The 25688-nt window shown below is 37.9% G+C and overlaps 2 protein-coding genes across 6 annotated transcripts in view; one reads left to right on the plus strand and one right to left on the minus strand.

The window, feature by feature from the left end:
* The window catches only part of LOC131817813 (zinc finger protein 345), a 91671-nt gene that overhangs the window by 32609 nt on the left and 33374 nt on the right, over nt 1-25688 (plus strand). The window lies entirely within an intron of this gene.
* Nucleotides 8357-24203, minus strand: ZNF790 (zinc finger protein 790). 5 transcript variants are annotated; one of them, XM_059151478.1, is made up of 6 exons: nt 23864-24203; nt 18530-18872; nt 16871-16955; nt 15551-15674; nt 15178-15273; nt 8357-11056 (listed from the first exon to the last, which is right to left on the minus strand). In XM_059151478.1, the coding sequence occupies exons 3-6, from the start codon at nt 16877-16879 to the stop codon at nt 9390-9392; spliced, it is 1896 nt and encodes a 631-aa protein (XP_059007461.1). In that variant the 5' UTR covers nt 16880-16955; nt 18530-18872; nt 23864-24203; the 3' UTR covers nt 8357-9389. The 5 variants fall into 5 exon arrangements, with proteins under 5 accessions (XP_059007461.1, XP_059007457.1, XP_059007459.1 ...); XM_059151474.1 differs by having other exon boundaries at nt 15551-15677; XM_059151476.1 differs by having other exon boundaries at nt 15551-15677; nt 18530-18883.

Here is a 25688-nt window from a genome sequence, read left to right on the forward strand (position 1 = left end):
AGCCTGCTTCCTCCTCTCTCTCTCTGCCTGCCTCTCTGCTTCCTCCTCTCTCTCTCTGCCTGCCTCTCTGCCTACTTGTGATCTCTGCCTGTCAAATAAATAAATTAAATCTTTAAAAAAAATAAAATATAATAAAAATCAGGGTATTTGTTTTATTATTAAGTTAAAAAATTTTTATGTTCAAATCCTTTATCAGATATGATTGGAAACTATTTCCCCCAGTTGGTGACTAATCTTTTCATTTTAATGGTTTCTATTGAAGAGTTTTCAATTTTCATGAATTATTATCAACTTGTTCTTTAAGGATCACACTTTCAGTAGAACATTTAAAAAAAAAAAAAGTTCTGCCTAACCCAATGTTCTGGACGTTTTGTGGTTTTAGGCTTTACATTTTACTTATTTTTTATATGGTGTGGCATATAAATCAAAGTTATTTTTTTGCATATGCATACCTAATTCATCCAGCACTATTTGTTGAAAAGACTATCTTTAACCCACGAAACTGCCTTTTTGCTTTGTCACAAGTCAGTCGTCCACATATGTATGTGTCTATTTCTGGACTGTGTTCTGTTGACCTATTTGTCCATCTTGATGGCATAATACACAGTTTTGATTACTTTAACTTCATAATATGTCTTCAACTTAGATAGTCCATGTCCTTCAATTTTGTTCTTTTTCAAGATTGTTTTGCTTTTCTAGATCCTTTGCATATCTATGAATCAGTTTCCATAAAACAAAACAAAACAAAATGCTTCTTGATATTCTGGTTGGCACTTTATCAAATCTACGTGTCAATTTGGAAAGAACTGACATCATAACAATATTGACTATTCCAATCTCTAAACATGGTGTATCTCTGTTTATTTAGGTCTTCTTTAAGTTCTCTTGGCAGTGCTTTTTAGCTTTTCTGGTATCCTTCTTTTTCCAAGTTTATCACTCAGTGTTTCACACTCTGTGGTGTCATAACTGGCACTTGGTTTCTTTTGAAATTGAAGTTTCAGATTGTTCATTGCTAGCAAAAAGAAAATTTGATTTATGTATATTAATCTGTATCCAATAACCTCACTAAACTCAATTAGTACTAGTAGCTTATTTGTAGATGCCATAGACATTCACTTGTTAATAAAGATAGTTATAGGTCTTCCTTTCCAATCTGGATACCCCCTCCAGGCTTTCCCCCTCTTTATTGCCCTGGCTAGAGCCTCCAGTACAATACTTAGTGGAAGTCAAGACATCTTTTTCTTTCTCCTGATCTTAGGTCTTTCAGCATTAAGTATGATGCTAGCTGTAGAATTTTCAGATACTCTTTATTGGTTGAGGAAATCCTCTTCTCTTTTTCTTAGGGGATGTCTTCTCATTAATGGATGTTAAATGTCCAATACTTATTTCCTAGATGCCAGAAATAAACTTTGCCATTAGGTGCTGCATATTTTTCTATTCCTAAAAATATTCTTGATCTTTGTTTGGAATATTGTTATTTGGAAAGTTTTATTCTTTTGGAGTTTTCTTGTAAGCATTGTTAAGTGGGATCAAAGTAGTGGTTAGTCTGTGGCAAATTTTCCCCTATTAAGGTAAAATCCTCTGAGTACTCTACTTCATTATGTGAGGTCAGGTTGTCCACTTTGACTGTTGGGAGCAGGAATTACATCAGGACCTCTGTGAGTTCTGAGAATTGTTCCCTCCAATTCTTTCAGGTGGTGATATCCCCCTGGCTTCAGGTAGTTTCCTCACATAAATGTATTGATTAGTATTTAGCTGAACTTAAGGGAAATCTTCTGCTGATCTCAGGACATCTTTGGTGTTCTGTCCTGTAAACTCAGACCTCATTGGCCTCATCATCCCATCATCAACAAGAGGGAACAACTGGGCTCTGCCTGGTTATCCCTCCCATTCATAAGCTGGGCAATCATAGGGCTAACCTCATGATCTTCGGATATCACTGTCCTTCACTGGAATTGGACACTTCAAGGTGTTCAGTGTTTTGAAAACCATGGTTTCACCTATAACTTTTTAGTTATTTGGCCAATTTCTCCATCTTGGCCAGTGGCAATCAACTGTTCACTCTTTTAAAGTTGACTGTTGATTAACAGAATTAATGAACTTAATGCAAATAGAGAACACTATTCCTTTATAGTTATATTTAAAATACTTTCTCTTATGAAATAGTCTTAGCTGTTTTCTAAAAATGTTATTTTTGTCTTTTGTTGTAAAGTCATCAATCCATCTGGAACACATTTTTATTGTATTATTTCACAGTTGCCCAATTGCATTCTTTTTTTTTTTTTTAAAGATTTTATTTATTTATTTGACAGACAGAGATCACAAGCAGACAGAGAGGCAGGCAGAGAGAGAGGGGAGGAAGCAGGCTCCCCGCTGAGCAGAGAGCCCGACGTGGGGCTCAATCCCAGGACCCTGGGATCATGATCCGAGCCAAAGGCAGCGGCCCAACCCACTGAGCCACCCAGGCGCCCCACCCAATTGCATTCTTAAATGGATACTCAGTTGTTCTAAAACAATTTACTGAAGAGGTGTTTATTCCCCCGAGCTCTGCATTTCTGCCTCAATATCTCAAGTGCCCCTGTAAGCATGGATCTATTTCTCAGATCCTGTTTGGTTTCACTGGTCTATTTATCCATATATATGATACCGTATTGTATTATTATCTATACACTTATGTTTTAGTGTATATTGAATGTCCTCCCACGTTGTTCTTATTCAAGTGTCTTGCTTGTTTATGACATTTTGTATTTCCATATAAACTTTTAAATCAGCTGGTTGTTTAAAAATTTTTCTGTTGTGATTTTTGTATTGAGTTTGCTTGATCTCTAGTTTGATAACTAGCAACTCTACAATATTGATTCTTCCACACATTGAGGTATACAGCTAACTTTATCCAAGTCTCTAATTTTCCCTCAATATGCTTTTATAGTTTTCTGTATAGACGTTTTAAACACTTTTTTAAAAAAAGATTTTATTTATTTATTTGACACACAGAGGGAGATACAGAGACAGAGAGCAAGCAAAAGCAGGAGGAACAGTAGGCTCCCAACTGAGGAAGGACCCCAATGTGGGGCTCCATCTCAGGACCCTGGGATCATAACCTGAGCCAAAGGCAGTTGCTTAACCCACTGAGCCACCCAGGCACCCCAAACATCTTTTGGCTTTTCTGTATGTTTGAAATTTTCATAACAAAATGTTGAACAGAGAGGGAATACAATCTGAGATGCTTTTAAGGAAGAAAACATGAAACAAATATCTGAAGGAAGTATTAAATACTGATTACAATCTCAAGACTTGTTAAAAGAACTACAGTAGCTCTACATTCTTTCTTCCCTGATTGTGTGTATGAGTGTGTATGAGTGTGTGTGTGTGTGTGTGCATATTTCCTCCCTTTCCCTCTTTCTTGATCCTGATTTACATAAGGTCTTTTGATGGTGATTAAAGATAAAATATATATTGTAGCTTAAACTAGAGTGGAACTATGACTAGAGAAGAGGAATAACCACTGCAATGACTATGCATATTCCCTTTTGGGAGAGGGTAGTTATTTTAAAAGTTTTTTTTAAAAAAATTATGAGCAATTTAAAACATGCACTAAAAGAAAAGAGTATAGACAACTATTGATACTTTGCTGTCATTCTTCTCCCCCTCACTTCCTCCTCTCCCACTCCTCCCCCCCCCTCCTCCTTCTTCTTTTACTCCATCCCCTAATTTTTTCTGGAGTATCTAAATGCAAATCATATCATTTCACTCACAAACCCTTTAATATGTCTGGCAAATAAAGATCTCCATTTGAAATAACTGCACTCTCTTTACCACATCCAACCACATTAACAAAATTACTTAATATCTAATACCCAATCCATGTTCAATTTTTCATGACTTCCTTAAAATATCTATTCAGTTATCTGTTCAAGGCTGGACCCAAGAACGTTCTAGGGGATTTCCAAAGAATTTCCAAAGGAAATTCTTCTTTTCTTTCCCTCCTTACAATCACACTAATTTATTGAAGAAATTTAGTTACTTGTCCTGTAGAATTTTCCACATTCTGATTTGGCCAATTGTGATCTTCACTATACCACTTAAAGGGTTTTTAAATTCATTTTATTTCCTATCAACTGACAATTAGATCAAGAGGCTAAAATAATGCAGGTTCAATGTTGGGAAATATATCTTAAGTAGTACTTTCTACTTTCTATGGCATCGTATTAGGAGGCATATTAATACCATATTGTTCTAATTTATTTTTGCTAAGATTGGCCAACTAGTTCAGGTGTTGTCAACCTGATTACCTTTTGAAATTCCCAGTCACCCATTTATTATGGATTGTTGCTAAATCCATTATTTTATTAAAGGATGCCAAATTTAACTTTCTAATCCTGTCATTCTTTCTGAATATATTAGCTTATTATTTTATAATAAAATTTCCTCTATTTGATTATAGCCTGTACAGAAAAATCATGATAAATGCTTGGCTCTGTGTCTTATTGAAATTTCAGAATGAACTACTATGCTGGCAAACCCCATAAAGGGCTCTATCACATTTTTTCATTTTGAATTTAGGAAGTTTTACCTACAATCATGGTTTCAACCCAGTGCAATAGTTTTTGATGCTTAAATTCTATTTTTGGTCAGTTTCTTTTGGTTGATGATCCTATGGTCTTTGATAGCTTTATTACTTTTAGGCACAATAAGATGTTTCATGATAACCATATATACATTTCTTCCCCTTGACCTATCTTACGTCATTTCTTCAAGGAGACCTTGCTTCTTTTTTTTTTTAATAGAAAACAGAATTTGGAAACTACAGTCTGGATAGTTGGGGAGCTCACTGCTTCTGTGTCATGAAAGCTTTTGAATCCTTTGGCAGACAGAGGTAAGAAATACATACTTCCAATTCAAATGAAAGATTAAGATATTTTACTTGTTTATGTTTTTCTTTAAAAAAAAATCCTGAAATTAAGTTATGTAAAATGAAATTAAGTTACATAATTAATTTTGGACTCACCTAAAATCCAATATTACTATTAACAAGACTAGGAAAGGCTATAAATATAGCATGATGTGGAATCAAATTCATTGTTTTTGATATATAGGTTTGCTGTTTCCATTTGACTTCATTTTTTAAAAAAGATTTTATTTTAGAGAGGGAAAGCACATGAATGGGGGGGGGTGGTAAGGGCAGAGAGAGAATCTCAAGCAGACTCCCCACTGAGTGTGGAGCATGACACAGGGCATGATCTCATAACCCTGGGCTGACCTCAAGAGTGGGACACTTAACCCAACTGAGCCAACTGTCCCAACTTAATTTTTAAAATAAAATATCTACATGGGTCTGAAGTCAAAATAGAAATCAAGGTATAACCAAAGATAACTATCTTTCATCCTTGCCCTCTCCTAACTGTTGTTTCATCTTGAGATTTCTTGTTGAAAGTACATGCATATACTGTATTCCTCTCTTCTTTCACAAATATTAGCATAATTACATATAATTTTGAACTTACCTATTTTTCATTTAACATATCCTGAAGATCACTCCCTAGAACAGAGGTACACAATATCCCACTGTATATTCATATAATTAATTCAGCCAGTCTTTTGCTGGTCATTTGGGTTGTTTCCAGTTTGTTGCATTTACAAATAGTGTCTTTTTTTTTTATTTTATAAAGAGTTTTAAAAAAATTTATTTATTTGACAGAGAGATAAATCGCAAGTAGGCAGAGAGGAGGCAGAGATAGAGGGAGAAGCAGGCTGAGCAGGGAGCCTGATGTGGGGCTTGATCCCAGGACCCTGGGATCATGACCTGAGCCGAAGGCAGAAGCTTAACCCACTGAGCCATCCAGGCACCCCACAAATAGTGTTTTTTAAAAATTCCTTTGTGTATACCACATTTTGTAATTTTACCAGTGTATATTTGGGATAGAAGCAAGGTTGCTGGTCTTATGATAAATGCATGAGACTACACATGGACATTACTTGATTCCCTCCTATATGAATTGTACTATTTTCCATCTTCATCAGCAATTTGAAAGTCCTTTTCTAGTCTTGCCAATGGAGTATATAAATACACTTTTTTATTTTTGCCCATCTGATTGGGATGAAGTGGTATCTTAGTGTGTGTAACTTTCATTCTTATCTCAATTTTTAGACTCTTTAGGAATATTAGTCTGTGATATAGTTGCAAATATCTCCATTTTGTCATTCTCCTTTAACATTTAGTCCTATAAAACTACTTTTTTCCTTCTTTATTTTTCCTGGATTTTTTTTAAAAAGAAAGCTTTATTTATTTGACACTTAGAGAGAGAGATAGCAAGAGAGGGAACACAAGCAGGGGAATTGGGAGAGGGAGACACAGGCTTCCTGCTGATTAGGGAGCCTGATGTGGGGTTTCATCCCAGAACCCTGGGATCATGACCTGAGATGAAGGCAGACACTTAATGACTGAGCCACCCAGGTGCCCTTCTTCTGGATTTTTGAGACATAATTGTTGATAACTCCATTTGGGACTATAAAGGAATTTACCCATATAGTGCTAATAAAGTTTCTTTTTTTAAAAATATTTTTTACATTTAGATATCTTGATTTGTTGGGAGTTCATCTCATGTTAAACTGCCAAGGATAAATCTATTTAATTTTCTTTCCCATAAATTTTATCCAACTGTGCAAACAGTAATTATTAAAAATTCTTTCTCAAAATGATTCTAGCAGAATGGTTACTGCAAAGAAAGGTGATTAGGGAAAAACTAAGGAATGTTCTGTCATCTCTAAGGTAGACTAGAGAAGACACTATCCAAATTCACAAACATACCAATGGAAAGGGGTTCAAGAAACGTACCTGCGGCATTCAGGGAGATCCAGGAATTCACAATGGAGACAGAAGTACCCGATATGCACACAGATACTAAACTCAACACAGAAGTTAAGGTGAAAGGAAAAAGGAAAGCCCCACATTTACGGTATATGGATGTCCAAAAAGTTATTTTTCTCAATATATTCATCACCTTAAAAAAATAGTAAGCACGAATGAAAATGGCTGGCTTATTACAAAGTAATTTAAGAAAAAAATTTCATTTTTACCATGTGAGTTGAGAAATTCCACAGAAGACAATAATTTTGGAGGGAATTACTGTTCCCTAATACTATTTAGTTACTGTTAAAGAACTGAATTATAAATGTGCTAAATACATGTATATAAGCTGAACATTCTTTAACTTATGTAATACTAAAAGCTACCAAGAAGATACTCTTAGAATAAATTAAGTACTGAACTGATAAAGGTACATCTTCATCATTGCTATCTTTCAGTTTTGTGTAAACTACAGAATTATCACCCATACATATCAGAGTTTAAACGTTCTTGGTAAATATCATATGACTACTGTGTTAGTTTTTTTCTATGTATGTTCACGAGTGAAATTATTTTGGGATTTGTTTTTCAAGGGCTACTCCGTATCTAATTTTATTATCAGAATATTGTTCATCTTTTAGCATCTACTCAGAATTTTTCCAAAGGATCTTCTGTCTTTCAGGGGGTAGCCTGTACAATTATCTGTACAATGTTCCTACATGATTTTTGAAGATTATTAAAGATTTTTTTTCAATTGGAAAAAAAAAAAAAAAACTAAGTTTTTTTGGCCCCTTCCAGTTACTCTTAAAATTTAATCATTTAAAGTGTTTTCCTAGAAAACAAACCATACTCTATTTAAAAGTTGGGTCTCATAAGGTTTATATATATTTATATGACCATTAAAAATATCCTCTAAAACATATACCAGAATTCTCCTTTCTTATCATATGGGAAGGCATTGCCAAAGCCTAGTAATAATAGTTTCCTTCAAAGAAACATTTTAACTTAAAATAAAAAAAAAAACAAACACCCTACTTTTTATTGTTCTTTATTCTATGATTTTTGCTTTATTTTCATCAAAACTTTCCATTAATTCAAATGCCCATTGGGGCACTAGCTTGTTTACCTCAGTAATCATTATTTGACAAATATTTGGACTCCACAACATGACAGGCACTGTCTTAAGTGCTGGAGATATAGTGGTGACAAGGAGTAAACTGCCCTTAATTGTTTCAGTTACATACACAGAGTAATTGCCATTGAGAACTGCCATGATCATGTTCATAGGATTTGATATATAAGATTCATTATCATTCACAACTAAATAGCCTATAATTTCACTTTTGATTTGCTTATTACTTTGATAATTATTTATATATGAAGTAATCCATTTCCAAGAGGTCGGAATTCATTTGGCCATTTTCTAATTTCTAAATCTTAATTGTGGTGATAAATGAATAGGACATTTGGCTTTAGAAATTTGTTAGGGACAGATCACTTCCAAATGCCTTTGTTTTTTAAAAAAATATTTATTTGTTTGTCAGATAGAGAGTGCACAAGCAGGCAGAGAGGCAGGCAGAGAGAGAGGGGGAAGCAGGCTCCCTGCTGAGCAAGGAGCCTGATATAGGACTTGATCCCAGGACCCTGGGATCATGACCTGAGCCGAAGACAGCAGCTTAACCAACTGAGCCACCCAGGCGTCCCCTAAATGCCTTTAAAAACAAAACAAAAAACATTGCTGGGCATTCAACAACCCCACTTTTATTAAAACAATAAGGCTTTCTTTATAGTATGGATTTTTTGGTGCAGCAAACGAATACTGATTCAAAGCTTTCATCCCTTCATTCTGTTTTACTGGTTTTTCTTCAGAATTATCCTACTGTTCCATAAGACATGTATCTTATTGGCATATTTGTTTATATTCATTATACTGTCAAGGTCTTTCTCATAGAAATGGTCCAATACTAAAATTAATGATGGTCATGATGTCATTTAAGTAGTCAAGCTCATTTAACCCTTATAATCAAATAAATAAGCAAACAGACACAGATTTGAGTTACTTTCCAAAAAATACAGATAAGATTTGTTGGAACTAAGGCATACCAAAGAAGGTGAATGACATAGTCAAGGCTTTCCAAGATTAATTACATAAGAGAAATTCACCTTTGGTATAATTTTATGAAAGTGTAACAAGATTTAAATAGTGATGGAAGGTTGCCCTATGTGAGTTAGATTTAAATTCTATGCAGCATAATATCAATGATGTGGAGAATGTTTTAAAAATGATTCAGAAGAGATTCACAGTGTCATCTTATTTATAGGGTTTTACTCTGATATTCCAAATGGAAAACCATTCAGTAAATGCTTTCCTGTATTAATGCAGTTTGCATTATGAATTCTCTGCTGTTGAGTGTGTTGTGTACTCTGACAGAGTTTTTCAGTATTACTTACACTTGTGGGGTTTCTCAAAAGAAGCAATTATTGGACATCAAGTAATGAGTCATGAATAAAGACTTTCTTATATTTTTATATCATTAAGATTTTATAAGAGTGAAATAAAGTGAGAGCTTGGAGAAAATGATGTCTCAAAATTTTTATATTCATAGGATTTCTCAAAAGTGTAAATATCCTGGTGTTGAGCAAAGTCTGAGTCCTGACTAAAGGTGTTGCCATAGTCTTTCCATTGATAGAGATTATCACCATTGTGAATTTTCTGTTCAGTAAAATATGGATGGTGACCAAAGATCTGTTTACTTTCCTTACATTCATAGGATTCTGTGTCAGTATGAATTTTCTTGTGTCTTGTAAGTTGCGAACCCCAGATAAAAGATTTCCCACATTCTTTACATACATAAGGTTCCTCACCAGTATGTATTCTCTGATGTCGAGTAAGTTGTGAACCCCAGAGAAAGGCTTTTCCACATTCTTCACATTCATATGGTCTCTTTCCAGTATGGATTTTCTGATGTCGATTAAGTTCTGAGCCACGAAAAAAGGTCTTTCCACATTCCTTACATTCATAGTTTCTCTCACCAGTATGAATTTTTTGATGTCGATTAAACTCTGAGCCATGAAGGAAGGTCTTTCTACATTCCTTACATTCATAGAGTTTCCTCTCATTATGAATTTTCTCATGTTGAGCAAGATACGAGGCCCAAATAAATGTCTTCCCACATTCCTTACATTCATAAGGTTTCCTACCAGTATGAATTCGTTGATGTCGAGCAAGATGTGAACTCCAGATATAGGCTTTTCCACATTTCTCACATTCATAGGGTTTCCTGCCTACATGAACATTCTGATGTTGAGCAAGATTTGAACCACGAATAAAGGCTTTTCCACATTCCTTACATTCATGAGATTTCTCACTAGTATGAGTTCTCTGATGTTGAGTCAGGTGTGAGCCACGAGTAAAAGCTTTTCCACATTCCTTACATTCATAAGGCTTTTCACCAGTGTGAATTCTCTGATGTTTAGTAAGATGTGATCGCTGACTAAAGGCCTTCCTACATTCATTACATTCATAGGGTTTTTCTCCAGTATGAATTCTCTGATGTCGTGTAAGATCTGAGCCACAACTAAAGGCCTTCCCACATTCCTTACATTCATAAGACTTCTCGCCAGTATGAATACGCTTATGGACACTAAGTTGAGAATGAAATCTGAAGGCCTTCCCACATTCCTTACACTTAAAAGGTTTTTCACCAGTATGAATCCTCCTATGACCAGTAAGACTTGAACGCAAACTAAACGCCTTCCCACATTCTTTACATTCATATGTTTTCTTAGCAGCATGAACTGTCTGATATTGAGTAGGTTCTGAGTCAGAAAGAAAGGTTTTCTCATATTCTTCACAAAATTTCTCCCTAGTTTGAATTACTTGATGTTGAGTACAGTCTGAGCCAGAAGGAAAGGCTTTCCCACATTCTTTAAATTCATTCAGTTTCTTTCCTGTATTCTGTTTGTGATGTATGTTAAAAGCTGTGTGATCGTTAAAAGTGGCCATTTTTTCATTGGTGAGTATAACCTGCTTTAAACATTCTTCTTGATTTTCCTGTTGTGTTTCAGACTGATCTTTGCTTTCCCAATCACCCCTAAAACATAAATATTCAAGGCTGTATTTTTTACAAATTTCCAATTGAGTCAATTCTCTCTCAAAAGTGATGTTTTTTGGTGATAACTTCTTGCTCTGACATCTGGACTGCATGTCTGAAAAACAAGAAAATAAATTCATACTGTTTTACTGTCCAAAAACAAACAAAATGTCTAATGTAGATATAAAAAGTAATCATAGGGGTGGGTGCCTGGGTGGCTCAGTGGGTTAAGCCTCTGCCTTCGGCTCAGGTCATGATCTCAGGGTCCTGGGATAGAGCCCTGCATTGTGCTCTCTGCTCAGCAGGGACCCTGCTCCCCCCCGGCCCCGCCTGCCTCCTGTCTACTTGTTATCGCTGTCAAATAAATAAATAAAATTTTAAAAAAAGAAGAAGAAGAAAAAGTAAATCCTAAAATACATAAGGCACACAAGTGAATGACTTAACAAATTCTCAAATTCTGGGCAATATGAAAAAAGGGCAAAAAATAAATAGAAATTTAAGAGAACTAATAAAAGTTGAGGTTATTAGATATATAAAAGCTTTGTTTTACTGAAATTCATATGAGTAGTTAAATTAAAAACATCATTATTAAAGTACCACCCAGTCATGAAACGCCAGTGTAAAGATAAGACTGTTTCACTCAGTATGGTAAATCAACCCTTAGCATATGTTAGGCATTAAGAAAATAATTCTGTAGGGGCACGTGGGTGGCTCAGTGGGTTAAAGCCTCTGTCTTCAGCTCAGGTCATGATCCCAGGGTTCTGGGATTGAGCCCCCACATCGGGCTGTCTGCTCAGTGGGAAGCCTGCTTCCCTTCCTCTCTCTCTGCCTGCCTCTCTGCCTATAAAAAAAAAAGAAAGAAAATAACTCTGTAAAAAATACATTACAAGACCAAAAAAAAAAAAAAAGAAAAGAAAGAAAGAAATGGGGAGAATTTAGGATAGAATAAAGGATCTTGCAAAACCAGGTATTGGGAGGCACAATTGGGATCATTTAATCATAGGATTAATGTCACTTCCATCTTTACTGAAATGAGTACATATACTGCTTCCATATTACTTTCTGTACAGATAGAAGGAAATAAAAGTATATCTAAACTAACTCAAAGACAAATATGCAGAAATGTAATCATGCTTACTTAATCATATTTCAATTTGCCTTTGTACAAGCAAAGACTTCACCCTGCTTATTTCCTCCACAGTGCATAGCCAAGTTCAATTTTCTGTCACATGACTCCACCAAGTTGCTTTTGTCTTCCTAAGAATAGCTGTATTGTTCATCCATTCTGCTTTATGCTTTCAAGCCCTTCCCTAGGTCTCTTCTTTGCTGTCTATGCAAAGCCACTGAAAATATTATAAAGTATCTACAAATTTTCAAGTACTTTGGAAGATACTATGATGAATGTTTTATATAATTCTGAGCTTAAAAACAGTAATGCTGGGAAACAGAATATCAGTCTAGTATGTGGGAAGTAATCTAGTCTAGAATTAATAGAGAGTAGGAACTCAGTAACAAAGGTATGTTGCATTTAGGTTAAAGGACATAATTATGGGTGATAGTTCAAAAAAGAAAATGGCTTGAGAAGTTGCCAAGGGCAAAGAGTCTGGCATGAGCTGGGAACAAGCAGGACCACTCTGTGACTCTTTTTTTTTAAAAGATTTATTTATTTATTTATTTATTTATTTATTTATTTGACAGAGAGAGAGAGAGATCGTAAGTAGGCAAAGAGGCAGGCAGGGTGGGGGTGGGGGTGGGAAGCAGAGTCCCCACTGAGCAGAGAACCCGATGTGGGCTCAATCCCAGGACCCTGGGATCACAACCTGAGCTGAAGGCAGAGGCTTAATCCACTGAGCCACCCAGGTGCCCCTGTGACTCATTTTTTATATGTGCCAGATCTGATGAAATTGTCAGATTTCATCTGTGGTTATTTTATAAATTATCTACCAAATCTGTATTGGATATCAAACTTACTGGTAAAATATTTTAGATGAACAAAACAAGAAAATACCTCAACTACTATTACTTGAACATACTGAAGGGCTCAGCCAATTTTTACTATTCATATTGTACTGATACTAGCATTTGGCTTAGAGATTGACAGACCTTATCTTAGGGGCTGAGAAGATAGAGATTAGTAATCAGGGTCTGTCAACAGGGCAGTCCTAAACATTCATCATGTTTAGATACAATGGAAGGGCTATAATCATGGAATATGGGTAAAACAGAGGTAGATATACAGGAACTATAGCTCAGTTTCAAACCATCTCAGTGACTCAGGAGGGTGATGGATTGAGAAAGCAACCAAAATGTTCATGCCTTCAGGTACCTGATAGAAGCAAATAATCCTCTATGAAGGAAGGTACTTTAGGCAATAGTTTTACCAGTTTTACCACAAAGTTTTGCAAACGCTATCTGGCACAAAATTAAATAAATAACCAGATAATATGAATGCAAACAGACATAGTATACATATATATATATATATATATAATATAGTGTATATTACATATAAAATAAAAAATATATATATAATATTTTCAATCTTTATAATTTAGTGATTTCCAAAATGTTCTATAAATGGATTCATTTAGCATGTGACCTTTGGCATTTTTCATTCAGCACAATATCCTGGAGATTCATTCAAGTTGTTTCAGGTATTGATAGCTCAGAAAAAGAATGATTTTAAAACAAATATAACCTCTGGAATTTAAAAACATGATTCCAATAAAGAAATAAAATTTATTTTCTTTCCTTGATATTTCAAATTAAAAACAACAACAACAAAAACAACAAAAAACCTCCTAAATAAACAATTAGCAAGTACTGTGGGGGAAAAAAAAAAAGCTCCAAGAGTATGTTATTTCAATCTGAGTCCTGCCCATAATAGAAAATTCATCAATTAGCCTCAACTTGCCAAATATGTGCCTTGTTGCCTTGTTTCCTCTTGACAGCCAGGACTTGTCTTTTATGACATTGCACTCTCTTTGTTGTCCTCCATTAGCCTTCAACTCTCTTCTGCTGCTCACTATTCACTGTAACCAGAAGCCACTTTCACCTATTATCCTGATTTTTTTTTTAATTTTTAACTTTTATATACATATATTTTTATCCCCAGGGGTACAGGTCTGTGAATCGCCAGGTTTACACACTTCACAGCACTCACCTGATTTTTTTTTTTAAAGATTTTATTTATTTATTTGACAGAGATCACAAGCAGGCAGAGAGGCAGGCAGAGAGAGAGGGGGAAGCAGGTTCCCCTCAGCAGAGAGCCCAATACAGGGCTTGATTCCAGGACCCTGGGATCATGACCTGAGACAAAGGCAGAGGCTTAACCCACTGAGTGACTCAGGTGCCCCTATTATCCTGATTTTCAATTAAGCAGCCTATCAGGCCCTCTCTTAATGTAGAGCCTATTTTGCCAAAATTTATGGGCATGTTCCAGTCACAGAAGAGAATACAATTTCCTTAATAGATTATTTACTCTTTGTTAACCCTTCTGATCCCAAAATGAAATTGGAAAATCAATAAATGTTGGTTAAAAGAACAAATTGCTGAGACGCCTGGGTGGCTCAGTTGGTTAAGCAGCTGCCTTCGGCTCAGGTCATGATCCCAGCGTCCTGGGATCGAGTCCCACATCGGGCTCCTTGCTCCGCAGGGAGCCTGCTTCTCCCTCTCCCTCTGACTCTGCCTTCCACTCTGTCTGCCTGTGCTCGCTCTCGCTCTGACAAATAAATAAATAAAATCTTAAAAAAAAAAAAAAAAAACAAATTGCTAAGTGCAGGAAATGCAGAAGCAAGGAGAATTTAGGCAAAATAAGAAAAATTTTAAGATATAGTAGGTAAGATAAAAACAGGGTCAAATATTTTTTTTGGGGGAAAAATTTATAAATATCTAAATGAAGAAATTTACAAATATCTAAATAAAAAAAGAGAGAAAGAAACTGTGTTAAAGCATTGATAAATTGACTACTGGAAAAAAAGAATGACACCTTTTTATAACATGAGGGAAAGAAACTGAAGAGCCCTGAATTGGAGTGGTATTTGGAGGTGAAGAGAAGGGCCATTTGGAAATGCATGGTGAAGAGTTCTTTGACTCTAGGTCTAAGACTGTTAGCCACAGGTTTTTATCCTTTGAGGAGACTCGAGGCCAATATTTCAGAGATGCTGCTGCCTCACTAAACATCTGGGCTCTTATCTACAGTGATGGTTTCCCTGTGATAGCTCAGCCCTCACTCACCTGGGCAAGGTGCTCCTGTCTCATCCTGAGAAACCATCCAGGGCTCTTTCCCCTTCTCCAGTAAAGAGAACACATCTGGCTGATAAATGCAAAGTCCTGATCAGAGATAAGAAATAGGAAATAACCATGTGGTAAAGATTTCAAAATCTGCATCTAGTCCCTCAGTTACGAAGGAAGAGAGACAATTATAGGAACAGCAAGAAAAAGGCATGAAGTATTTCTAAAGGATAGAGCAGATGGAGGTTCCCAAACTTACCAAGCATAAACCATTTTCCCAGAAGGAAATCAGAAATTCCCTTAGATCCTTGAAAGACCATTTAAAAATTCACAATGAAGAAATCAGAAATTTCTGGGGTCAGGTTCTGAATCTTACCCAGTGAGATCATGTTACTGTAGTTCTCCAACATCACATCTCTGTACAAATGTCTCTGTTCCAAGTCCAGACACTCCCACTCCTCCTGAGAGAAGTCTACAGCCACATCCCTGAACATCATCAACTGCTGAAACAAACAACACAAGCATCATGGTGAAATCTTTCAAATCTTTTAGATACAAGGGGGAAGAAATGAGAAGGGCACTGTAGGAAGTATACTCACTGAGCAAAAACTGAAGTTGGCTGCCTGTTGTATGGGGAAAATGACATGGAAATTAGTGTGACTGAAGCTGAGTGCCTATATACTCTTACAGTCTTCAGTTGTTCAGTCACAACATCCTTATGACTTTCCAGTGACAAGCACCAGACAACAGGATGGCAGTCCAGAATTAAGAGTTCTTTGTTGATACCGCTGGGATGCCATGCCAGGCTTACATGACTAACTCTAGATTTATTATGTGATAAATGCTTCCCCCCTTAGGCTACTTTTAGTTGAATTTTCTATTAGCTGAAGTTGAAAAGATTCTTGGAAGACACACTTCTTAACTGAATACCATTTTCTGTGGGACTGTATAAAATCACAGGGTTCTAGGATAAGTAGCTGACAATCAGCACATGTCTTGTTTATGATATTAATCTCGCTAGGGGTGCCTGGGTGCTCAGTGGGTTAAGCCTCTGCATTTGGCTTGGGTCGTGATGTCAGGGTCCTGGATCAAGCCCTGCACTGGACTCTCTGCTCAGTGGGGGGCCTGCTTCCCCATCTCTCTTTGCCTGCCTCTCTGCCTGTGATCTCTCTCTGTCAAATAAATAAATAAATAAATAAAATAATATTAATCTCTCATTGATTTCCTGGCAAGATCCCTGATCTCTCTGAACTTAACCTTTCATCAATCCTCTATTTAAAAGCATGATAAAGTGCCAATGAATAAAATGAATACCAACCAACACCAACTCTCACCTCTACTGATTGAAACACCCCATCCTACAGAATAAATAGAAGTTTTCATGTAGTGTATCCCTTTGAGCCACTCAGTTCCACCTTGTTAAGCCACAGGTTTGAAAAGATAGTCTCTACTATTTCTTTTAAGGGAAAGCATTTCTCCTCATTCAGTGCTCTGCCAAAGTATTGGGACATGGGAGGTGCTGAATGCCATGCTGGAGAGAAGAGGGACACCTAGGGAAGGCAGTGGACTGTTTCACGAATATCACTTACCACGATGAATAGTGACTCAAGTAAGCAGCTTACGGATAAAAAATAAAAGTATTCATCCAATGTGATATAAATGATTTTAATTTTGGCGAGAGGCAATTCCAACTCACATGGGCCATGATGACTTAAAATTCCAAGAATCGATCAGTCTTCTAGACTCCTCTCCTGGTGAAGTAGAGTCCTGAGAAAGCAGAGCTAGAAGGAAGGAATCATGAGAGGTCACGTTTTCCTCAGAGCTTTCAAATGGACTAAGAATGCCATTTTCTCCCTGAATAAAGGTCAACGTGAGTCTACAGAAATCCTGGCCCAAACCAAAACCCAAGTGACTCCCATTCTCCCTCCCTTTCAGTCCTAAGTAACCACTATTTCACTTTCTGTCTCTATAGATTTCCCTATTCTGGACTTTCATATGAATGGAATCATACAATATGTGAACTTACTGTGACTAGTGTCTCTCATTTAGCATAAATGAAGGTATTGGCTTTTGTCAGATGCTTTTTCTGTATCTATTAAAATAACCATGGGATATTTGTTTTTTATTCTATTGATATGATATATCCTATTATTTGATTTTTGGATGTTAAGAAAACCTTACATTCCTGGGATGTATTCCACTTGGTCATGCTGTATAATTCATTTCATATGTTGCTGGATTTGGCTTACTAGTATTTTGTTGAGATTTATTGCACTCAAATTCTTTTTTTTTTTTAAGATTTTATCTATTTGACAGAGATCACAAGTAGGCAGAGAGGCAGGCAGAGAGAGAGAGGGGGAAGCAGGCTACCTGCCAAGCAGAGAGCCAGATGTGGGGCTCTATCCCAGGACCCTGGGGTCATGACCTGAGCCGAAGGCAGAGGCTTTAACCCACTGAGCCACCCAGGTGCCCCTGCACTCAAATTCTTATGAGCCATGCTTTGTCTGGTTTTGGTATCTGGGTAATACCAGCCTCATCAAGTAAGTTAGGATCCTAGTTGTATTCCCTAAAAATAAAACTAAAAACTAAAAATATAAAAAATAAAAAGTGAACTCAATAACCCAACATGGGACTCAAACTCTCACAACCCCAAGATCAAGAGGCACATGCTCTTCCCACTGTGCTAGCTAAGCACTCCTGGCATATTCTTTAACTGCAGCAGAGAAGACACTGGGGAACTCAGAACTGATAGTAGGAGTCCTTCTGAACCAGGTTATGTTCTGAACTACAAAAAAAACCTGGCTGTTCAAAGGAACCACATTTTATTTATTTATTTCTCATTTAAATTTTAGGAGTTAAGGGGCTCCTGGGTGGCTCAGTGGGTTAAGCCACTGCCTTCGGCTCAGGTCATGATCTCAGGGTCCTGGGATCGAGTCCCGCATTGGGCTCTCTGCTCAGCAGGGAGCCTGCTTCCTCCTCTCTCTCTGCCTGCCTCTCTGCCTATTTGTGATCTCTCTCTGTCAAATAAATAAATAAAATCTTTAAAAAAAATTTTTAGGAGTTAACATACAAGGCAATATTGGCTTCTGGAATAGAAGTCAGTGATTCATCACTTATATACAATACCCAGTGCTCATCATAACAAGTGCCTTCCTTAATACCCATCACCCATCTTGCCCATCCCTCCCCCACCTCCCTCTGTCAACCCTTAGTTTGTTCTCTATCATTAAGTTTTTTATAGCTTGTTTTACTCTCCCCTTTTTTTCATTTCCCCTTCCCATATATTCATCTTTCTTTCTTTCTTAAATTGTACCTATAAGTAAAATCATATAGTATTTATCTTTCTCTGACTTACTTCACTTAATGTAATACACTCTAGCTCCATCCATGTTGTTGCAAATGGAAGATTTCATGCTTTATGATGGCTGAGTAATATTCCTTTGTATATATAAACACATCACATCTTCTTTATCCATTCATTGGGTGATGGACATTTGGCATCTCTCCATAGTTTGGCTATTATTGATAATGCTGTTTGAATCTGTATTTCTGTATCCTTTGGGTAAATACCTAGTATTGCAATTGCTGGGTCACAGGATAGTTCTGTTTTAAACTTTTTGAGGAACCTCCATATTGTTTTCCACAATGGCTGCACCAGTTTGCATTCTCACAAACAAGGCAAGAGGGTTCCCCTTTCTCTGTAGAGAAACTGTATTTTATTATTTTATTATTTTTTAATTTTTTTAAAAGATTTTATTTATTTATTTGACAGAGAGAAATTACAAGTACACTGAGAGGCAGGCAGAGAGAGAGAGAGAAGGAAGCAGGCTCCCTGCTGAGCAGAGAGCCCAATGCGGGACTCGATCCCAGGACCCTGAGATCATGCCCTGAGCCGAAGGCAGTGGCTTAACCCACTGAGCCACCCAGGCGCCCTTATTTTTTAATTTTTTAAAAGATTTTATTTATTTGACAGAGAGAGACTCAGCAAAAGAGGGAATACAAGCACAGGGAGTGGGAGACGGAGAAGCAGGCTTCCTGCTGAGCAGGGACCCCCCCCCCCCTAATGCGGGGCTCAATCCCAAGACCCTGGGATCATGACCTGAGCCAAAGGCAGAGGCTTAACAACTGAGCCACCCAGGTGCCCCAAGGAACTCTCTTTTAAAGAAATTGTTTTTTATTGTAGTTACAGAGGAAGGAACTCTTGAGCAGAAGAAACTAAAAACTACCTTTTCACAAGGAAAGCACTAGTGATAGCTATTCTGAGATAATCTATCACCTTCCAAAAAATAACAAAATCAGAACCATTGTGTCCCAAGATATTGTTAGATATGCTTGAAAAGAGTGCTAAAAATACCCCTATGTATGAAGAAAACTGTCTAAAAGACATCAGAGAAGATTAAAATTATTATCCAACATTCCAGTATGAGTAAAAAAAAAAAAATTTATGATATAATCACAGCTCTGAGGCAGGACTACATGCACAAATGTTGTAATGATTTCAGGAATGGGGAAGAAGTGAGGGAGAGACTATAAGTGAGAGTTCATTAAATACAAAAGTGAAAGAGGACATAGGCTGAATCACTTTAGAAATGAAGAACAAATAAGCACAAGGTATGACAAATACCACAGAAAGTGCATGGACAAAGAATACAGAAACTATCCTTTTACGAAGATGGCACCGAAAAAAGTTAAGAAGGAAGCCCCTGCCCCTCCCAAAGCCGAAGCCAAAGCAAAGGCTTTGAAGGCCAAGAAAGTGGTGCTGAAAGGCGTCCACAGTCACACAAAAAAAGAAGATCCACACATCACCTATGTTCCCATGACCCAAGATTCTGCATCTTGGAAGGCAGCCCAAATACCCTCAAAAGAGCGCCCCCAGGAGAAAGAAGCTTGATCACTATGCCATCATCAAGCTCCCCATGACTACTGAGTCAGCTATGAAGAAAAGAGAAGACAACAACATGCTTGTGTTTATTGTGGATGTCAAGGCCAACAAGCACCAGATCAAACAGGCTATGAAGAAGCTCTATGACATTGATGTGGCCAAGGTCAACACCTTCATCAGGCCTGATGGAGAGAAGAAGGCATATGTTTGACTGGCCCCTGACTATGATGCCTTGAATGTTGCCAACAAAATTGGGATCATCAAAACCGAGTCTAGCTGGCTAAATCTAAATATAGTTCTTTTTCATCATAAAAAATATATACAGAAACTAGTGAGCACAACAAAATAAAAGAAAGAGATGACAATTATTGGGAGAAAACCATGAAAGTCAGAGATAATCCAACTTACAAATAAGCAGACCCAAATCAAGGAAGATAATATTAAAAAATACATTTTTAACATTAACAGTAATTTCCTGAGATAAAACATGAATTTACATAATGAAAGACATAGTATACTGCAGGGAAAAATGATTCAGAACTGAGTGCCAAAAATTTTAGTCTAAAACCCATGGGAAATCAAGATAAAAATATCAAGTTACCTATGAGAAAAAGGAAATTTATTTGTTAACACTTCTCCACTGCTAAATTCAGAGCCCCAAATAGTGAGGTAGGAAAATAAATGACAGAATTGAAGATTTTATATGCAGCCAAGCTGTCCTTCAAGTATAATGGATATAAGAAGTTCTATGCTGCAACAGCTTAGGGAGTATTTTTCACAAGAGTGTCTTCTAAACTACTATACGACATATTTCCACCTTAAAAGAGAGAATAGTGAAAATTTCAGAAAATTTTTGATTGTATCATCACTTGGCTGTATATCTGATAAACTTTGATAAAAAACTCATTTTACAAATATGGGGAAAATATAAAGAGCAAATGCAAACTAACACACACACACAAAAGCAATGGCACCAGGGTGGTAGAGTTGGTTAAGTGTCTGACTCTTGATCTCAGCTCAGGTCTTCTCCTTAGGGTTGTGAGTTCAAGAACCCCACTGGGCTCTACACTGGGTGTGGAGCCTACTTAAAAATTTAAAAAAAGAAATTAAAAAAAGAAAAGCAATTTGTTTATTAAAAAAAAAAAACAGGGGCTATGATCTTGAGCATGCTAAAATACTAAAGCCTATGATTCACAATAAAAATAATGATGACTATCTAGGGACTCCTGGGTGGCTTAGTTGGTTAAGCATCCAACTCTTGATCTGTGCTCAGGTCATGATCTCAGGGTTGTGAGATCGAGTCCTGCATCAGGCTCTATGCTGGGCATGGAGCCTGCTTAAGGTTTGCTTTCTGCCTCTTACCTCTCCCTCCCCTTCTCTCTAAAAATAATTATAATTATAATGATGATGATGATGAATATATATATCAACTAACAGCAGCAACTTTAATAAAGCAGAAGCTACAGGTTATGTAAGATAAAACTTCATTTACAGAGTATTTTAATGCATTTTTGTCAAGCAAAGACAAATTAAGTGGAAAACAAATACTATTGACTGGCCATATATTAGATCACAAAGAAAAATTCATTAACTTCCGACATTAAAAATATCATAATACGGGGCGCCTGGGTGGCTCAGTGGGTTAAAGCCTATGCCTTTGGCCCAGGTCATGATCCCAGGGTCCTGAGAGCGAGCCCTGCATCGGGCTCTCTGCTCAGCAGGGAGTCTGCCTCTCTGCCTACTTGTGATCTTTGTCTATCAAATAAAAAATATATATATCATAACGCAGTAAAACTAGAAATTACAAGCAAAGAGGGGGCCTATGTGCCTTACCTGAATTCCTCAACTTTATCAATAGGGACTGAATTCCCTTCATGTCATAGTACTCAAGACCCCTTCCATAGCACTATGGCTAAGACACTATACCACTGTATTAGTTTTCTATCACTAAGCAACAAATTAGCATAAACACAATGGCTTAAAACAATACAAATTTATTACCTTACGCTTAGGCAATTAGGCAAAAGTCTGAGTTTCTCACTGGGCTAAGATCAAGGTGTCAGCAGGGCTGTGTTCCTTTCTTTATGCTTTAAGGGAGAATTATTTATTTCCTTATGTTCCAGAGTCTAGAAGCCACCAACATTGGCTCCCTTCCTTCAGCCAACAATTTTGTTATCTCTGATCATTCTTCTTTGATTCTAGCTCCCTCTGACTCTAAACCCTTGGGAAAGGTTTACTGACTTTATGAATCCACTGGGCCTAATTGGATAATCTAGGATAATTTCTCCATTTCAAGGTCCTTAACTTAATCTTGTATGCAAAGTCCTTTTTGCCCTTCATGTAAAGCAAAATATTCACAGGTTCCAGGGATTAGGACCCATCTTTGCAGAGAGATGACTTTGCCTACCCCAACGACCCTTAAAGCTTCTGTCCTTGGCTCCTCTCTTCCTGATGGATACTCAAAAATCCACCTCTTTCTATTCTATCACTTCCTCTCCAACAGTCTTGAACCCAACCCAGAATAAACATCAATATTCCCTATATCCATGTTTATGTCCATCATAAACCTTAGATTCTCTAATAATCTCTCTTTTCAGACACTGTACTCCCACCCAATCAGTTGGATGTACCCCCTTTTCAGCCATCCCCAAATCTTGGCACTTTTTAGTATGCTCTCCGGAATTCATAATTAACTAATAACAAACCCCTCTTCTATATCCAACTTTCATTTCTTTGAATATTCCCTTCACGTTTGGGTCTAAGGGAAACGTGGCTCTCCCCAAAGGACTGTGCAGCCTTTTCAATATCTCCTTTTCCTACCCGCAACCCCCCTACCCCCACAGCTTCTTGCCATTGGGTCTGGGGGGGAGGGTATCATCCTTGTTCTTCTTACTTTCAGACTTTTCTCTTTTTCTCCTCCTAAAAATCTCTAGTTTGGAATTTCATGCCCTGAGATTATTCATAATATACCTCACTGCTGCTGACATCTACCAAATACAGGATATTGCTCCTTGTTCTTTTGAAAACCTGAGCTCACCGCTCACTCTCTGCAACACTACTACCCTCTTTTATTCTTGCAGTTGCACTACATCCACACAGATAAGCCCTTGCTTAATCATTCTTATCTGTATTTCTACTTTTCCCTCTCTTGTGACTCATTATCACCAATATACTGCAACGTTGTCATTCCCCACCCCACCCCCACTAGCTGGTGTTCTATTTCTCTGCTCGTATTTACAGAGAAATTCTTGGGATGTGTTCTCTACACTGTCCCCTATTCCTCTCCCCACATTCTGTATTACCGGACTCAACCCAACTAATGGCCATCACAGAAACTGCTCTCCACACATTTAGGGACAAGTGTAATTGTTACTAAAGGCAATATTCTTTGTTTCTGGCTCCGCAGCTGCTGCTACCACATTTACACACACGGTCAGGCATACAGTGGTGCAGTCACAATCATATACAAGCACAGTCACACCTGAATAGTCATGACAATCACCTAAGCTCCCCTCACCATCGGGCGCATGCAAACACACACACGTACACGCCCCCAACCCTACAGCTCCTAAGCGATTACCCCCACATCCCGCTCCCGTTACAATGTAGCACAAGCACACACAGATCCCATCCTGATCGCGCGGGAGCGGACATACACATACACAGCTCCCTACAACCTTCTTTCCCACACCCTCTGGCTGGCAAAGTCTGAGACTCAGAAACATTAGTCCCTCACTGCTCACTGTCCTCCCCAGTGGCCTTGGCTCCTCAGGGGTCATTTCGCTTCTGAGTCTTAGACTCTCTTACCTGACCCTGCGGTCCCTACAAGAATGTTCCGCGGGCACTCGGGCGCAATGCTTCCTACGGTCCTGAAAGCGTTGGTGCGCGGACAGGAAGCTGCCTTGGCTATGGTGGACATTGAAAAATGTAGTCAGTGCCTGGACAGCCTTTCAGAGCCCAGAGCCGACAATCTCAATTCACAGGCCTTGGCTTCGGCAACGACCGTCGCCCTCATAACTGCTCACATCCGGGGAAGAGGGCTTCCATGAGCTCCAGGCCGCGCTTGGAACGCAAAACTCCACCGAGGCCTCCACGCCGCTCCTCCACAAATTTGTGTCCAAGTGTGGGAACATGGACAATAAACCAATGTGGCCGTTACCGGAAGTAGCCTTGGACGCGATGGCCCCTGGGAAATGTAGTTTAACGTTCCAGAACTACCTCAAAGGAAGGGTTAATTCTTCCCGGCTTGGGTTCGCGTTCTGGGCCTCTGACTGATACGGCTTGACAGAAAGGTCCTGTTAGTGCCAAGCGAACTGCAAGTCCTTACCATTCCCCGGTCTGAGCCTTGGCCTGGCCTGGCGGATCTCTCTTATCCCACAAGCATCGACCTGGGGGTGGGATGAAGGGGCCGGATCCCAGGAGGGTCCCTTCTCTGCGAAGCCTTGGGAGCTCCTTTAACCGGGGTGTAGTATCCCTTACATCTTCAAACAAATCCTTTCCTTATTCTTATCTTCCAATTGCCATTAAAGAGTATAGTTTAAATTAATATTCAAGCTTACATTGGTGTTTTGCAAATGTTGTTCATGTCTTGGCCTTTTTTTTTTTTTTTTTCCCCCTGAAGTTACTGCTTGCCAGCTTTTAATATTTGCTTCCTTTTCCCTCATCCTTTAGATGGACAGTATGTCTAAACTTTCTGGAAGAGGAGTAACTTTTTCCAGTCCTTTCAAATTCATCCTTTAAAAATAATTTTTGGGGGCGCCTGAGTGGCTCAGTGGGTTAAAGCCTCTGCCTTCAGCTCAGGTCATGATCCCAGGGTCCTGGGATCGAGCCCTGCATCGGGCTCTCTGCTCAGCGGGGAGCCTGCTTCCTCCTCTCTCTCTGCCTGCCTCTCTGCCTAGTTGTGATTTCTCTCTGTCAAATAAATAAAATATTTTAAAAAAATAATTTTTGAAGATTTTTTTTTATTGTAAAATAGGTGCAAAACATATTTTTTTGTAAAATACCTGAAGAAAAGTGCATAGAATGTGTACGGTCAGTTCAGTGTATCTCAATACTCCTGAAGAGTACATTGTTGGTATCTCAAGAAGAAATGGTCTGTGCATGCGATATTTCTGATCCCAGTCCCTAGCTGACCATTATTCCGCTTGACTATTACAGTAAAAAATACTGTAGAGGCTGCTTTTAGGCAATCAACTTGAACAATGGAAACCTGAGTAAGATAGAAGGGTCCACAGTAACTCCCTGGCTGAATACAAACAGGTCCTTCAAGAAGACCCACCTGAAAAGAATCATAAGCACTAGCTGACCAATGGGTGGATACAGGTACCAGAAAAGAAAATTTCATACTTTCCATTACCTTCTCATCTTCTCCCCTTAACTACAGCCCCCCAGCCTCAGAGCAGTCTGCTTTGCTGTCAATAAACTTCTATCTCCCTTGTTCTGCCTTGGGTGAATTATTTCACTGCCTGTGCATCTGGCTTCCACCAGATTACCCCACATTTGGTGGCCCCCATTGGATTGGGGGACCCCACAAATATCTTGGTTATTAGTTATCTATTTAGATCACTAAATTTCTTTGAAATTTATATAAGTGCAAATCAAACTGTATGAATTTATGTTGCTAGTTGTTAAA

This window comes from Mustela lutreola, chromosome 16 (genome assembly GCF_030435805.1).
Source record: "Mustela lutreola isolate mMusLut2 chromosome 16, mMusLut2.pri, whole genome shotgun sequence".
NCBI classification, from domain to species: domain Eukaryota; kingdom Metazoa; phylum Chordata; class Mammalia; order Carnivora; family Mustelidae; genus Mustela; species Mustela lutreola.